The sequence below is a fragment of the Scatophagus argus genome, chromosome 9 (genome assembly GCF_020382885.2).
Source record: "Scatophagus argus isolate fScaArg1 chromosome 9, fScaArg1.pri, whole genome shotgun sequence".
NCBI classification, from domain to species: Eukaryota; Metazoa; Chordata; class Actinopteri; family Scatophagidae; genus Scatophagus; species Scatophagus argus.
The window spans coordinates 9,893,427-9,911,898 of NC_058501.1; the positions used below are offsets into that span (position 1 = coordinate 9,893,427).

The 18,472-nt window shown below is 38.2% G+C and overlaps 1 protein-coding gene across 5 annotated transcripts in view; it reads right to left on the minus strand.

The window, feature by feature from the left end:
• adcy2a (adenylate cyclase 2a) overlaps positions 1 to 1,177 on the minus strand; it is a 49,020-nt gene extending 47,843 nt beyond the window's left edge. For 3 of the 5 annotated variants that reach the window (XR_006844407.1, XR_006844408.1, XR_006844406.1), the window contains exons 1-2: positions 1,048 to 1,177; positions 115 to 838 (exon numbers count right to left, since the gene is read on the minus strand). Coding sequence is in view for 1 of the 5 variants with exons in the window: in XM_046400864.1 (XP_046256820.1) it covers positions 115 to 654 (540 nt within the window). In the remaining 4 variants the exon portion in view is untranslated. The remainder of the gene's footprint in view (positions 1 to 114; positions 839 to 1,047) is intronic. The other 2 variants (XR_006844409.1, XM_046400864.1) reach the window with 2 other exon arrangements.
• Between the last annotated feature and the right edge of the window lie 17,295 nt (positions 1,178 to 18,472).

The following is an 18,472-nucleotide window of genomic DNA, read 5'->3' on the forward strand; positions in this document are numbered from 1 at the left end:
GTCTCTGCATACACTGGAGGTGTTGCACATGTGCACATGTGTGTGCATGTTTGTATGCGTCTGACTCTATGAGGGAGTGTGTGCGTTTCAGCATGTTGTGAATGAGCAGCTTACCAGTCCTGAAGCAAAGAACACAGTCAGCAGAGCCAGACATGCTCCCATCACTATGAGCAGCAGAAACACAATCAAAGGATGCTGCTGGCTCATACAGTAGTAGGACTCATACAGCCAATCTGGGGATCTGTTCCTCTTCTCCTGACCTCCTCCTCCTTTATCCCCTTCACTAGACTCCCCTGCCTGGTTCAGGAGATACCGCTTCCTCCTTATTGCCTCTTGCCACATGGATCTGGGAGCCGAGAAGGAAGAAGAGGAGGGAGAGAAACTCGAGGAGGCAGAGCAGGTGGTCACTGTTGAGGTATTAGTAGTTTCCACCACAGATGAAGAGCAGTTGCTCTGTTCCACTCTCCTGCTGTTGTTGTTCCTGTTGGGGACCCTGGCGTGAGAGCTCCTGATCTCCTGTGTATCCTTCGGTTCCTCTTCCACCTCCTCTCTGAAGTCCTTCAGACGGAGACAACTGAAAGCTGAGTCTGAGTCAGAGGCAGCGTGCGCTGGCCGGAGGGGTGGCAAAAACGCACCGAGGGTAGAGCGCAGCATCCTCCTCTTTCTCCTCCTGCCAACATGTTGAAGCGGTAAATGAAGGGGAGCGCAGAGACTGAGAGCTCTTTGGAGTGAGAGAGAAAAGTGGGAGGGAAGTGAAGGAAAAGGGGAGGGAGAAAGGGCTAAGGGGGAGGGGAGGAAGAAAAAGAAGGTGCAGCAGCAGGGAGAAGTCAGTGAATGACTGAGAGAAAAGAAAACAAAGGACAAAGAGAGCACAAATTACTACACTGACATTAATACATTACGCAGAAATAATGCACTGTAAAAATCTGAATGGAGAAACTTGGAAACACGTAAAAATAAATAAATAAATAAATAAGTGAAACAGTTTGAGCCCAATCTCATAAATGAAAATGATATTCAGAAGTGAGAAAAAACACTCCATCCCACCTTATGTTTTTCAGTCATCTACTTCCCTCTCCTCTGTTCTGTCTCTCCGACAGACAGCAAATTAGCCTTAATGCTTCGCTGAAACAACTAGTGGAAGGTGGACTGGTGGCACATGCACAAAAATATAAAAGGAATTATCCACTCCTATAGATCAGTTTAAAAAATGAAAAGTGAAAAGTTACATTTTCACATTGAAAATATAATACAACATATCACATGTTTTTATATTACATGATCTTAGGCTGAAAAAGGAAACGAAGGCTGAAACGACTTGATGCAATTTCAATTTGCTGGCTCAATTATGTGACAGATTTCTAAATGGTGACGCCTCAGTTCTTCTGTGTGAAAAGGCAGCACGTAGAGCAAAAAATGAAATAAACATGGACAAACACAGGCACACATGACATTTGCTCAAATATGATGAACGTGGTGCTGGCTCAAATACTGCTTTTATAAAGATGAATAAGTGATGACTCTGAGTCCTCTAATCCTCCCCATGAAATGAACAAGGAGGGGGCTACCCAGATCCAAAAAAACCCCCACACACCACAAAATATTAAATATAACGTACTATTTTGTTTTTCACTTAATGTGCAGATTCTTTATTGCATTTTGGTGTCACACACTCACAGAGCAGAGCAGAGAAGAGATGATCAGCCACAACGGATGAAGTGAACATTAATCATCTGTTTACAATGCAGTGTTCTGCAGGGAAATGTTGGGCTCTGTCAATCATATGGATGTTCTCTGACACACAACAACCAACTGCACACTCCCCAAATTCGAACCTGATCGAGAATCTGTGGGAAGTGACTGCAAGATACCCCAAGAGGTCCCGCGTCCCTTCTCCTGACAAGTCAGAGCTGTTTTGGCAGCACAAAGGAACATACAAAATATGGTTTTAAAGTTGTTGTGCCTCGCTTCATTTAAAAAAGTTTTTGTTTAAGTTGGGACACTGTGTAAAATGTAAAAAAACAGAATGCAATCATTTGCAAATTAACTGTGTTTGCCAACCAGTTTTCTGAAGAGTTACTGAGCCCATGTAGTAATATCTTTTATATTATCATGTTTCACAAAGTGGTGAATCTCGCCTCATCTTTGCTTGTGAATAACTACCCCTTCAAAGATGCCCCTTTTAGGGATAGATACTGAAATACTATATTGCAGTGCTTGAGAAATTAATAAAATACAGTTCATATTTTTTATTGATACACATTCATATCATCAAGTCCATTTCCGATGAAGATATTTTTCTATGAAGCATTTTAGGTACTCCCAAACCAAAAAGAGATATCGCTCTGTAGGAGCCTTGGTGTGAGGAGCAGTTTTTACTCACATGTGCCAACACACATGCACACAGCAAAGAAACTAAATGGTCAAAAGTTTGGTTTCACCTCACTACAGTTGATGCCAACAATGGTTTTCTGCCACAGCTGAAACAAGTCTTTTGTCCATGAGGACGGAAACACAGGTAATCTGTCTCAAAACTAGCCGAAGGGCATCGTGTACAGGTGGAGAAACACAGTTTTCAGTAGAGTTTTCAATAGAGGAGATGGCTTTGCTTGTTGAGGTTCCAGTGTTCTGTAATATTATATTTAATTGGGTAAAGTTCCATTCCCACAAACCATTGTACCTCCTAAAGAATTCACTGCAAACACTGCAAACTATTACTGCTCAAATCAATACAGTAATAGTTATATCTAAGGCTTGTTAGAAAGTGACAGTTCCTGGTGGGCCAGTATGTTTTCCCTGAAGTGGGTGGACAGTCACTTATAAGCTGCCAATCACTGATCCATCAACTGTGTTTGCAATAAATTCTCAAATAATAAATTTCACCTAATCACATACAGTATTTTCTTACTTTTGAATACAGTCCCAAGAATTATGAAAAATCTGAATAGATAATTCATATATGCAAATGTACATATGCAAATATAGATAAACACACCTGTATTTTGAGCACAGAATGGAAAGTCAGTTTTCTTATAATTCTTCTTATAATAGAAGAATAGTATAACTACTTCCAAATACATTATTAAACAAAATTCTAGATAGATAGATAGATACTTTATTGATCCTGAGGGAAATTCAAGTATTCTAAAAAAATGTAGGCGTTGTCTTCAGATTAGTTTTTGGTCAAAAGCACAAAACACTGTCAGACAGTCTTGTAAATCGACCTAAAACATTTGGTAATAGAGAGACAAGAGTTGTGTGACATGTTTTGAATTCGCTTGACTTGCCTTTGAGTTCCTGCAGTTCTAAAAGGCACTTAATCCTTGGTGAATCAGCGATACTTTTATACGATAGTGACAAGGTTTAACTAACTTACACCACAAGACAGTGTCTGCCCACTTGTTTCATTTCTGAGTCATTTCCCAAGGTTACGAGAAATGAATAGAACATCAAAATGTCTTGTTGACTGGGGTGATGGCCAAAGTCCACTAGCAATAAAACTGAAAAAAGGACCCACTCAAACATAAAGAAAAACAGAGAAATGTGATATGCTAGTCTAACACAACTAAAACTGGGGCTTATTGTGTTCAATCAATTAATTGTTTTCTGAGTGCATTGTGCGGTAATTATTTTGTTATCTGCAATACTCTGCATTGGCTCTGGTCTTATCGATGTCCTCTTCTCTGCTCCTACAAAGACCCAATTTTCCCACAGGGAGCATTTACAGCTTCATCTAATCTGACTAAATAGCTCAAGAGTACGGGCATCTATTTTTTAAAATTTATTACCAATTTAGAACTGAAAGCAAACATCAAAGCATGACTCAGCAAATAGGTTTTAAAACATTACATGTATTCTTTCTAAATGCAGCTAATGTTAGAGATAACAAGTGACAATAATGGCTTTATCACAAATGCATTAAAAAAAAAAAGAGAGAGAAATCTAACTGCTTCTTCCCGCACCACGTTGTTTTCTCTCTTCAAACATTCATCACTAACTGCCATTTGTGCCATTTCTTTCACCTCCTCTCTCTCACCTCTCTCCTCCACAGTCACCTTTGATTTCATCCTGACTGTCATTTTCTACCAGTATCCTTCCTCTGCTTTTGCACTACCATCCTTATCTTCCCCAACTGGTCCTTACTCCCTAAACACCAACCCTTTGCTTTCTCTACCTGAAAATCTTCTTAATCTTCTTCCTTCTCCAAAATTCAGGCCTTCAACATCTGCCTGCAATTCTTCAACCTTAGCTATTGTATGTCTTACCTCATCCAATATTTTCACCTTACAACATTTTTCAGCTCAGGCCATCGGGTTTCTTTTTCATGTGCCTTCCATGTTCCCATCACTGCCCTCCTCTCATCTTCTCACCCCACACCAACCTCTCATCCACCGTAATGGAAAGCTCATTCTCTCTCGACCTATTTCCTACTCCTTTGCTCTACCTACCTACCTACCTACCTACCTACCTGCCTAACTACCTTTACTCTATTTTATACAGGTTTTCTCTTCTTTCTCTTATCGTCTCTCCTATGCCACATTATTGTTGATAAGGTTTGAAGTGATAATGTTGGTAGTGGTTATGAGGAAAGCATAAGTTGCAAAACAATGCTCCAATTATTTCTCTTTGTGGAAAAATGCAGTCATGCCGAACATCTTGTCAAATCTTAGCATAAAGGCATATTTCTGAATATTTACTAAAGACCTCATTCCATGCATTGAAAAAGAAAAATAATCACTAATGTCTGTGGGTATCAAGCCATACAGTATAGTAATCCAACATAATATAGAGAAAATTAAACAGCATCTAAACTAACAACAGCATTTTTTTAAATGACTTTGAATTTTCTTTTTTTTTTCTGTAGATATTAAATGATACCAGTGGTACAACTAAACTGGCACTGGTGCTGATTGTGACATTGTGTAATAACTGGAATACACAGCTACTGTTTCTTAATCACTTCATTTAAAGTTGACATAAAAACAAAATTAAACTGACTAAAACCACCTGGGACAGTCTTTCCACTTTTCCAATGATCACCAAATCTGGTTTGGTCAAAATAACTGATAATATGATAACTCATAAGATTTATTGGCCAGATTTGTGCTTAGACAAGCCCATATTTTTTTTTGTAAATCATAATTTGAAAAACTTCAATTGTCAAATCACAGCAGCTGCAGTTTTAATTAATTCAATTGTGAGAGGATCATCAGACTAGATAGACGGATTGCATTTGCACAAAACATGCGTTTTTGACATTACATCTGTCGCTCATGATCACTGAATACTTATTACTTTGTGGAGCGTGATATTAAGATAAAAGTATGAGGGGTTGTTTGTTCATTTCTGAGCTAAGGTGGCAAGAACAGCATCCAAAATAGACTGCGCGGGAGGCAGAAGGCAGTGAGATGAATACAAACACAATCACATGAGGTAGTGAAGCAGTTGGCAGATATTGACCTACTCAGGGTTAAGTGGAGGTCAGCAAAACAGACACACTTTGTCTTTCCATAGAGAGCCTGTGTGTTTTTATGTGTTCCTCCCACACATGTACACATGCACACACATATACGTTTCAGTCACACTTGCAATCACTGCTCCTGATTTATTTCCAAACAGCTTCTGGTTATCAATACATTATCCAAAGCTGATCAGCATCCCCCCACTATACTGTAAAAAACCAGAAGGTAAGGTAAGCTAATGGGAGCATGGATGGATGCAAAAAGTTCAGCTGCTATCACAAATGTGGCCATAATTTAATTCCCACTTGTTAAGTCAACTTTGGCCATGTGTGCACCACTTGTTCGCATCACTCTCCCTTGCCAAAATTTGGAAAAGACTAAAGCGGGCTTGGCATTGCAGACACATTCAGGATAAAGGCAGGAGGAGGACAGTGGGCACAGTCACTGTATTGCTCTCTTTAGCAGTTATCTCCTTCACTCTGAGAACAATTCTGTATTCTCTGAAGGAGACTTTCCATTTCAAGGAACCCCCTTCTCCAACATCATATGAAAATGTTTAATAGTTCTTGTTGCCAAGAAGCCAAGGAGTGCACTTCCCCAACCAAAACTTTCCACATGAACAGTTGTTTATGGACAACTGGGTACAGTCGATCACATGGCTTTCATACCTGATTTAAATGACCTAAACATATTTAAGTGCTGGCTACAATAACAGCTGGTAGATGCGTTTCAACTCCTTTACATGGAACACACAGTTTCTTGCACTAGTTTAGAGTGACATATTATTGTTGCCCCATAAACAGCTTTAAATGTCCAGTGTAGAGAATTTTGTCATATCTATCAGAGTGATGACAGATTGCTACCAACTGAACACGACTCAGGAACATGAAAGGCCCTCTCTAGAGCCATTGACTGTTTTGACTGTTCTGGGCCTCACCTGCAGATATAATATATCTGCATATTATGTTGTATCTGCAGAGAAATGTCAGAGAGAAAGTGATAACTGTGAAAAGTGAAACTGCTTTATTCTGTGATTTTACCAGATTTAATTAAACGGTTCATCTGTCCCATTTCTGCTTCTTTAAGGTGTCAAAACGTTGTATCACAAGTTAATCTAAAATCAAATGAACATAAAACAAACATGAGACCAACACCATTAGCATGTGGGCAGTTCACTGATGTCTGCAGTGTTTTGTACAGGCACTGACACAGTCACCCACACTGTCATCGCCTGTAGTAAGCTACTCACTTTAAACTAATAAGGAGGTTGGAGACCCCTGAATCTATCAGTGCTACATTCGAAAGAATATATATACATATACACTACTCATAACTTAATGTACATGTAAAGTATTTCCTTGTTAGTAGACAAGGCATCCTCAAGCCACACACTGGTACACATCAAAATCACATCATCATCTTTCTTTCCCTCGACATTAAAACCGTTCTGTTCATCTTCAGTTCTCGAAATCTCAAGTTCTGAATCAATATTCACTTACACCGGGATATTCCTGCAGCATAACATTTAGCACGCTGTCTTTTCACAGCCCATCACAAAAAATATTCGCCAACATACTGTATAAGTCTAAGCAACTGGGGTCGAACATAAAATATTAACTTGATGTCAATTCAAAATCGCACACCTTGGGCTGTTCGCTACGCACGAAAGTTAATGACTTAACGTTATTTCATTTAAGATGTAAATATCTTACCTTAATGACAGGGGATGTCAAAGTCGACCTCGTCACCCGTGTGGCTTTTATGGTCCTCATTACTACGGTGGGCTTCCTCTCTCCAGAGTCACACTGCAACACCAGCTAAAAGCACGAAAATGCAGCTAGCTAGATTAAGTAGCTTACCGCTGTGCTAACGGCAGTAATGGCAGTTTACCTTTTTTCCAGCCAATACTTGATATGCACCAAAACTGTTGTTTTGAAAACTTAGCAATAAGCTTTCTTTCCGTGAGACAAGTGAATGTACACTGAGCCGTGTAAAGCCAAACTTTAAAAACAACTTTTGAAGACACCTTGCCATTTGTTCTAGTCAATGGAGCGGTCCGACAGAGGACGCGCGTGTATCCAGTCAGACGCCAGCTGACCTAATGGGTGAGAAGGCCACAGCCCAGACTGTTGTGGATCGCCCTTAGCGATCACTTAGACACGTGGCACTGTTGGTTCATATCATTGCCAGGATGCATCACACTCAAATTATATAAAGCAAATTTTTCTATCCTGTTCTCTGCATTATACACATTTTCACAACTTACACAAGCGGATATTGCCTTAAATAGTGATATAACATAAAAAAGAGATTTTGGAACATTTTATTCTGTTTCCATAATAATTTAATGTAATCAATTTAATATATCTAATTTGTGTTCCACAACATACTGTGGTCTACATAGCCTTAGGTGTATCTACTTCTCTTTCTGGAGTCTCCAATTCTCATCTGGCATAACCTAGATCTTAAGATAGACTTGGATACATTCAGTCACTACAGTGTATAATTTTAACCCTGCACTATCTGTGCATAGAAGTATACCAACCAAACATCTCTGGGGAGAAATGAAATTGATTACTGTATTTTAGTTTAATTTTTAATGCATAATTCATTCTTTACAAAGAATGAATGAGAAAATATGAATACCTACAAAAGATGAAAGAGTAAAAGGGTACAATGCATACTGGAGTTATTAAAAAAATACTTTTATTGAAAATTTGTAATAACTGGACATTGGGATTCAGGTTAACTAAACTTCCTCAAAGTGTGTTTACAGAATGTGCCAGTTGCACAGCAAGAGAATTTTTCCTCTGGGCACAAATCTTTGTTCTGCAGTGCCCTGTGAATACACTTATATGCATTTCACTGCATAGTTATTTATGTAATAAGATAAGATGAACTTTATTGATCCGACGGTGGGGAAATTCACTTGTCATGGCAGCTCACAAGAACAGAAAAAGAGTGTAAAAAGCAAAGAGTGTGCAAAAACCATTACAAAAAAATATATAATAATATAAATATATATATATAATATATATAATATAATATATAATATAAATAAATTAACAATTTACAAGTACAGTAAACACAGTACAATATACAGCTATACATAAGTCCTCATAAGGGAGTAAAAGAGGACTAGACCATTGAATTATGTAGTCTAACAGCAGTGGGAATGAAGGACCTGCTGTAGCTCCTTCCTACACTGAGGGTGTAGCAGTCTGCCGCTGAAGGAGCTGCTCAGAGCCTCCACTGTCTGATGCAGAGGGTGAGAGGTGTTGTCCATGATGGATGTCAGCTTGGCTAACATCCTCCTCTCACCCACCTCCTCCACGGAGTCCAGCGGGCAGCCAAGGACAGAGCTGACCCTCCTGACCAGCTTATTTAATACACTTTCCAGTTATCACAACTACATGCCTAAACCTTTCTTTAACTGTAATCTAATCCTGAAACCAAGTCTTAACCTCCAAAGAGCTCTTTGAAGAAGCGAGGACCTGACAAAGTGTTTGTACTGAATTTGTGCATCAGGAGCAGCAAAAGCCAAAAACTTAACAAGGGACTCTGATTTTACCACATTTCCCAATAGTATCAAACCAATTAAGTCACTTGTTTTTTCGCATCAGTGAAGGTCTCAAGGTTCCTGAATGAGAGAAAAGCGGATGAGACGAAAGAGATGAGACGACCACCAATTTGTATGTAACATCTAAATTATATCTCTTTTTCTATGGTAAAGATATGCAAGGTGCTGCAAGGTGGTTATATTCAGAGCAGGAGGAAGGAAGAATAATAAAAACAAAACTTCACATTAGGAGTGGAATTTTTTCCCTGCTGCCATAATTTGCTCACTGCTTCTCTTTGAAAATGACTTCAATTATTCACAGCTTCTCCATGGCGTCAGAGGGGGAAGAAAGATCTTCATTCACAGTTCAGAAAGTGTGACACATTCTGTCATAACCTTGAGCCGCCTTTTATTCCCTAATTTAGCCTTAACAACTAATCAAGGGCCCGGTTTTTTGCAGTTAACACTCCCACTCATCCTCACCCCCAAGAATTGATTACATTACCATTGTGGCTAATTACACCTTAGCACTGACATTAATCTTAACACACAAAATAGAAAAAGATAAAATGCTGGAATGTGAGAATGTACTGCTTCATCATCTTTGTCAGTCTCTGAAATGGGAAGATGGTAGTGTTACAGCTTGAAGCACCTTCTCTCTCCCTCTCTCTCTCACTCTGTGTGTGTGTGTGTGTGTGTGATTTGACAGAATGAGAACAGCTGGAGTGTGGTCATGGGACTTCTCTTTCTTTTTCCCTCCCCTCTTCTTTTTACGGCATTGCATTACACAAAGGGAGAAGCAATCAGCTGCTGCCCTTTATAGTATTTTACAGATAAACCTCTATTTTGTATTACGTCTCTCTTCTTCTCATTCTCTCATTGCTAACTGCTCTTTCACTTCTAGTATCTGTCCTCTTACCCATGACATTAGTCTTCTCTGTCCTTCTCCCTTTAATAAGAATAAGAATAAGAATTTCCCTTCAGGGATAAATAAAGGAATTCTGATTCTGATTTCTGATTTTCACTAATGTAACCCCCTTTGGTCACAGGCTGCTGGGAGTTTAGGTGGATCTACCTTGCTGCCTGAAAATGAGTTCCACAGGGAGCAAATTCAGTGGCAGATTTGATTGGCAATACAGCCTGCTGAAACCAGGTTGGAAAGGGTTACACCACAAATGTTGTAGTCACTTGTGATATGCAATACACCTGCCGGTTTTTTATATGCATGAGTACCAAAATCCATAATGACTCTGTAGACTGGAAACACATATTGGGATTGAGGGCTTGATAATTATTGATTAATTAACAGGAAAAACCCACCGACTGCTTGTTTCTTCTTTGGGGTGTCAAATTCTTTTAAAAAATGCAAAAAATGCAAAACAATGAGCCCAAACCAAATGCCAGTGTTTGTGTGTGGTTCCTTTCTCTAAAGGCATTGTAAGATGCTTTTCAGTGCACACATACAATACTGTACCTCTCACCCCGATAGTTACCTTGGCAACATTTATTTATAGTTTTGTTTGGAGCAACATGAAAATCTTTTAGGGCAAGAAACATGTGTCAACCAGGAGTCTGAAATCAAATGTAAGGTGTTCTTGTTCAAATCCAAGCATAGTCAGTGAAAATAACTGAAGACCCTACAGGAGGAACATTTGGATAAAAAGCAAAACATGGTGAGAATCCAATCATCATCAAAATCAGATTTTTGAAAGAAACATTCATCAGTCACATCAGGTCCAGAATGTGTTAAAATGACATATGTGCCTTTTTGGAAGTGTCAAATTGTCATTATCTTTGATATCGAGTTGTCTTTCATTAATCCACTCAAAATTCAAGTTTTAACCAATGTACCAAAATTTCCAACTGCCTGCACACATGAGATGCTGCACACAAGGAGATGGAAAATTTGGAAATGTAGAGATTAAAAAGGCTTTGAATCTCTACCCCACTTTTCATAATGAAAATTAAAATGAAAAACAAATATGATTGTTTGAGCAGGGTAAATGTAGAAAGGATCTTCCAACAGGATCGTAGGGCTACAGGTACAGCTGATTTTACAGAGCATATATGCCTTTGTAGCAGTGACTCGATTAAATACACCTGTGTCTGTATACTATCTTCTCTGTTCAGTGTAAGTTGCACTTGGTCTTGATGGAGAGAGACCTGAATGCTAAGCGTTGTTTTTTCAACATTTGTAAGGCAGAACTAACCAGGAATAATACATGTGCTTTAGTTTTTCTGGAAGAATCTGTTGCCTGTTTGGGTCTTTTTCAATGTACAACTGATCTACAGAATATTCTGAGGTCCTTCACTAAGTTACATTATAATCAGTTGTGAACTGTAAAACAGTTTAACACAATTTCAGTTTCATTTCATTTATGTTACTCAACATCTCGATCATGTTGAATGGAGCACAAACACGACATGCAATAATGAAACAACAGCAAGGACAACACATGTTACTATAACGAAGAAAGCCCATTCTTAGTTTACAAAAAATACATGCATGATATGATACTCTTCTCTGAAAAGACTGTCATTACCAATGTTACAGATCCTCTCGTTTCCACCCAGCCTTTTGTATCTTCCACTGACTTTAAGAATTCCAGTGTTGTTCAGTGTTAATATACTCATTCAAGACGCAAAACTTTTAGAGTGGAAATTAGGAAAATGCAAATCAAACAGTCTTCCATTAGCAATATTTTCCACATTAAATCTGAAGAAAATGCAAAAGCATTTAGGAGGCCTGGTCTGGAAGTCACAAACTAACTGTGTTAAACTTTCTCCTCACATCTCTCTTTTCAAAGAAATCAGAATCCTTACAACTATTTATTTTTTTTATCTTTAAACCTGCACTGATTGGTTGATTTCTTAGCCACTTGGGAGAAGTGTACCAAGCTATAAATTCAACAATAACATGTCCATCATCTCATTAAGTAGATATGGCCAACTTGTTACCAAACAGCTGCTCATTAATATGTTCATAGTCATATTTTTGGCCACCTGGTGATTGTAAATCCAATATTTGTTTTAGCCATGTTTTTGAGAAGAGCGGCTGGCTGTTTAACTATTAAATGTTGCACTATATGTTCCCCTGTTGGCTAGTTTAACTAACTTCGTGTATCTCCTGTAGGTTCATTGCTGCAGCAAAAACCAGGTCGATGAGAGCAATGAGCAAAACCAAAACTCGAACTGTAAAACCAAAGCAAAGAGCCGCAAGACATTAAGGTCCAGAGCTGATGAGAGCAGCAGAGTCAGGTAATTATCTGTGAATTACACACTGCAAATGGCCTCTTCCACATTGCAGTGAAGTCATCTGATCCATTAGTAGTGCATTTTAATAAATATTACCATATAATTAGAAGATCTCCATTTTTGTACCACCTGCTGTAGCCATAGGCCTTTGCCAAGTCTGTATGCTACCAAAATTTATTCACATTCTCACCTTTCCCAGAAATGCTACAGTTACTGTATTGTATTGAATAATGAAAAGAAAACAAACAATCAACAATGAAAGAGAATTCGACTGTTGATGCGCTATGGCAACATCATTTTCTGACATCTCTGTTTTCCCACCATAAGCTTAGAGCGTCTTTCTCAAGGCGTTAGTTTGACAGTTGTGACATTATGTCTCAGCGGCAAACCATTTTATATTTGCTACACCAAACACAATTGAGCAAGGACCTTTATGAAACATCTTTTGTCATTCCAGCATTAATAAAGTATATCGTGGATGACCTCCAAAATGACAGATTAACTAGACTCAAACCCACAAAAGACCAAAGTTGGTACAGTAATCTAAGCCTCCAAGCTTCATTGTCCAGATGTCCTTTGCATGGATAATAAACTTGAATGATATAAATAGCGGCTTAGCTCCATTCAGTTTCATACAGGGCTCACATCTCTTTGTGCTAGATTTTATTCTTATGAGCCCTCTGTAGGCGGACATTACAGAAGCCAAAAACAGCTATAGGTCCAATAATTTGTATGTATTTACGTTATGGCTAATTACTGTAAAGGATGGGTGCAGCAGTAGTATTGTTATGTGGAGGCTGTTTCGACTGACAGATCTTTTAGGGAGGAATAGCTGGCTACTGCGTTTTTGCCAAGTAGACGCCACATGAAGCTGTCAGCTGACAGATTTGATACATAAAGTGAGCAGCTAAAAAAATAGTCATCCATTCTGCACAGTGTCTAATCAGAATAGTATGAAGTTGTTTTTCCATGATAAATTGTCTTGATATCTCGAGAAATTGTTGCTGTTCTCATGGGAAAATTAACTTTGTTATCTCCAGATAACGTAATAATCAATGTGTCATCTCAAGATAATGGCGTTAGAAATAACAATAAAAATACACTGTTGTTTCTGACTTCCGTAGGACACAATTCATGCAAGTTACTCAACTAATCTGACCTCATGAATATGAATGACATGAACTAGTGCCATACTGTGAGCTTTTCTTTGCTTTCATGCTCAAGAAACACTCGGTGCATGTATTAAACAGTGCAATAAATGAGCTATAGAATGTTCTGTTGCACACTGCTGATATTTCCAGGAAAGGGTAAAGACAATGAATGCGTCATCATACATTCAGACACAGGAAAGTTTCATTAAAGTCGGAATTCAAGTTTTGTAAGTCATATTATAGTTATTAGTCCAAATCAACTCACACATATTGAAGACATTTACTATAGAATGGGGAAAAGGATTGTGGAATCAGTATTTAACCACATGTTAGCACTGATTTAGAAGTAAAGGCTATTATCATTATGGAAATTATTATTATGGACTGCTGTGACTCTGTCACAGCAGCAGATCGATGAAAAAAACCGCAGGCATGCAACGCAAGTTTCATTTAGCACTTTTCAGACTGCATTAAAATGTAATTATGGAATGCACAACAGTCCATTAATGCAACTTTAAGAAGAAATTAAAAGGGAAACTTAAAATTGAATAAAATGTATGAGACCTTGAATGCATACAAAGCCATAAAAGTTACACTTTCTGTGCAGCTGTAGTGCAGAAGAGCAATATATTGAATAAAGAAAATAAAAGTTCAGCAGAGGAAGGCACACTTCTACTTTTCTGAAAGAGGGTTATCACTGCAAACAGCTTACCTGCCCATGCAACAAGGATCATACCCATCAAGAGACTGTGACAAATACTGCACACAGCTTACTGGCTAGATTCATAATGAACAAGATCTGTAATTAAAGGACTATCATCATAGAGCTTGGGTTATGGGGATTGATGTGACAACCAGACTGGTATGTTATGCATGTGTGCAGAAACAGCTTCCAACCTTTAGCCTTAAGAAGGAAGTTGAGTTTAGGAAAGACCGGTGTTACCTGTTTATCCAACATTTCATGCATCCATCCAATTAAACAATTGAATGAGACAACTGTGTTTATGTTTTGTTTCAGTTTTGTTCTTTATTTTAGTAAATTGTATTTGTTTTAAAATATGTTATTTATTTATTAATTTGTAATTTAAAAAAAATTACAGGTAATATAAAATACATTTAGTTCGGGAGTTAACCTGGTCTACAGTATGTGACACACTCGGTCCTTGCAAAATTAGAGCATGAATGTGAAGCTTTGTGCCAGCAGTTACAAACATACAATCTCCTCATGACTTTTTTCATGCTATGCCCTAAAAAAGCTGCCCTCTCTTATCATCCACTGTTGGTGGTTTGATGAGCATTTCCATTTATTTATTTTATCGTTTAATCTGTTGCCTTGTAGTGGGCGAGGCGGAGATGAAAATTAAGTAATTAAAAGTCATCCACTGCTGTCAGAAAAACTTCTTTCCAGTGACACTTAAAGAAGATCTGGATATTTGCCAGGGAAAATTAATCATCCGGTAGTCAATTTACCTGTCACTCTCCTCGAGTATCCCAGCACTGCAGGCATTATTCAACCCAGTTGTCAAACTGAAATGTTGTCTCTGAACTACTTCTATTTCACACCATGATGCCTTCAATCTCATCTAAGACCTTGCATTTAGATGAGGTCAGAGCTGCTTCAACAAACAAATCTAACTCTACTGCTTAATGCTGATGTGTACAACACTGGTATAAGCCCGCCAAACCCCAACACTTGTAATAATAAATACTGTGGCTATAGAATATATCCTCCCTTAATGTAAGGGAATCCTGATTACTTCTCTGCCATGGAATGAACACAAAGCAGCACTCCTTTGATGTGCACTGTGCAGTGAGCGTTTGGGAAAATCTCATTCAAATCTGCATTAACTGATTTTTTTTTGCAGGTTGAATGCAGGGCAATAAGCTATAATATATATCTTATAAGCTGATTTGCTCTGTTACCAAACAGTGACTTTAGCATTCGTTTGGAGTCTGGTATTTGTGTTACTATTAGCTTTGTTTTGGTCTCCACTTTAAAAGAAAATCTCTTTAGCTGCTCAGTGCGCCCTTGTGTTTATCAGCTTGCTGCTAATTTGGTGTACCATTCTGAGCAGTATTGTTTTAAAGCTTTTGTTTTAATGTTGAAAACAACTGTCTAGTCTTGCTGAAAATGATGCTGATGAGAAAGCAAGGGTGAATCAGAACGGTAATGGGTTGTGAAACCAAAATGAGTTGTTTTAATAATGCTATTATCAGTGAATAAACGCAATTAAATAACAGTATGACGTTTATGCCGTCTTTGCCAAAAGAAACCAGTATATTTATCTCCTGCTAAACTTCTCACTTTGCTTTAAAGTGCTCATACTGATGGCTTTCAGAGTGACTTCTGTCTCGGTTTGTTTGACTGCAATTGGACACTGACAAGTGGAGTGTCAATGGAAGTCTGTTCCAGAGCATCACTTGCAGCTTGTTACCGTGTGAATGTTGACAACTCTCTGTAGTACCTCTTGTGGCCAGCTTGACACAGCATGACTTGATTGATGCCAAATCAGATCTTCAGCTGATCTGAGGGCTTAGTTGTTTTAATCATGAATAATGAGCAGCATGTTAAAGCACTCGAGATAACAGTATCTGCCATTTGTTGTCAGTGTAGGCTGTCACTTGACAGATGCCAGCCAATTTTAGCATGTCTGAAAGAAAAAAGAAAAAGAAAAAAAGCTCAGTTTCATGGATTTGTGCACATCTGCACTTGTTAGGATGTTACAATCATGGTTCTGTGAACACAGGATGAGTTTTTTCTCAGCTTTATTTATGTAGGATATTTCATTCAGACAAAAAGGTAGAGAGAACTGTGAAGAGCAGAACACCCAAGCTGGAAAAAATTTTTACCTTTGGTATTAATTACCAGACAAATGAGGGCATCAGAGAGAAGTGTCGATTCCATCTTCTGTCCAGGCTGGCTTAATCTGGATGATCAGATTACAATTTTGAAAAATGAACAACACTATAGTGCAGTGCTGCTCTTAAAGCAGGGCACAAACTAAAATGAACAGAGACTGATGGAGGGCACTGCGGTTGTAATCTGAACTGCTGTTTTTGGACAACCTGAGGAATGGAAAATACACCAAGGATGCACTTGTCACCATTTAATGTTGCCTGAAACAGCCACTTGTTCACCAAATTTATTTTTAATATTAACTTTCAAATAGCTCAACTTTTGGGAAAAACACATTTTTTGTGTGAATAAAAAAAAATCTATATTTTTAAAAGTTATTTGTTCTATCAGGCATCAGGGACTGTTGTGCAGCATTGACAATATGTGAATTGTGAGCATACAAAGACTCACTGAAATAAATGGCACATGTACATGTTATTACATATGCATGCTTACATGTAATATGTTGGCCTTACCAGTAGCTAACATCATGCATATTAATGACAGAAAAATCAAATACAATGGAAAAATACAGCTTCTAAAGGAATATAGAAAAAGCTATCATGAGGAGAGATGATATTTAAAAATATTCACCAACTGACTAAAACACATAGAATGGAAAAATTAACATGTCTTACAAGGAAAGCATCAGAAGATTCAATAAATATTTGCAAGCAAGTCTTTCAGCGGTCATCCTGAGGTTTTAGTAGATACTGGTTTTCGTTTTTTACAACCTAGTTCACTCACAAATTACTCTACCAGCACCAAGGGACAAACAGACAAAAGGTAGCGACTAGCTTGTGTTTTTAAGCTGACGGTGTGTTTGCAGCTTGTTCCATTGTCCCGAGTAACCAAAACATAAACTAATGCAATATGCAACAGTCATAACATAAAATGTTCCTATGTGCATGTTGAATACCCAGAAATATACAGTATAATGACAATAGCGCAAGTCGTTTTACTGCATTATACTGTTGGAAGGAGGTGAGTCTTTTATTCATTGAGAGTTCAGCAAAGCAATCACAGATCTTTTCCTTGAAAATCAAGTCCAACCAGATCTGTGCTAGCAAAATGATATCTAATGGATAGAGATGAGGCTGAAGTTATGAATTATATGAAGGAAGCCTGTTTCTAAGACCCTGCAAAAATTCTTGATTGACATCTGTCAACAAGCAGGCTTAGCTTGTTGCTGGCTGATAAAGGCCATGCCTCAGTGGTGCCGGCAATGTTTGTTGACACTCATGACATTCATATTTTCCCTGTAAAAAAGAAAAAAAAAAGAAGAAAAATGACCACTGCTCAAGACCAAGCTACTGGTCTTGTGCGAAAAATGGAATGAACTGCAATTACAGATGTAACCAGCATCTGCTCTGCTCTGCTGCGAGGGTCTTTAGAGGCAAAATATGTTTCTTAAAGCCACAGAAAAAGAGGGTCCATTATTTGGAGAAAAATAGGTTTTGTGTGAAGCACCTGAATACAGATGTCTGTGGGTCAGCTGTGATCTTTATACTGGAGAGAGGCTGAATGGAGCTATTTTACCAGGCAGAATACAAAATACAGAATTTATCAGGCGCAAGAAGAAAGCATATCTCAAATGAGCACACTGTGGATCGAAGTGTGAATGAGCATGAAATCAAGGTAAGTGAAGATATCTCGGCCAAGAGGCTATGAATTCTATCTAACATAGTGATATGCTTTAACTAGAAGCAAATAAGAGATAAGCTTCAAAATAAATGCAATATGAATGAAACATGAACATCGTTACATAAGGACACATAAAGCTTTGATTTTCGTGGGCCTGTATGTTTGATTTCAGAGGAAAGAAGGGTGGTTGGCATATCAAGGAGGGTCATCATTATGTTCTGCACTACACTAAACCAAAATAAAAGGCAGGCTTACACTAGAAACACCATAACGAAAATCAGATGTGAAAGTGTACAAAAATGTAGCAACATAACCTATATCTAATGACATTCATGCTACAAAGCAAAAACACCAACTGAAGAATACTTGTTATAATTGAAATTTCCCATTTATCTGTGTCAGAAATGCGGGAAAATGTCGCTGTCCCCTGAAGAGTGGACTCCTCAAGTTGTACTGTAGACTCATGGAGATAGAGCAAATCAGAGATCGTGTGGGTATCTCACTT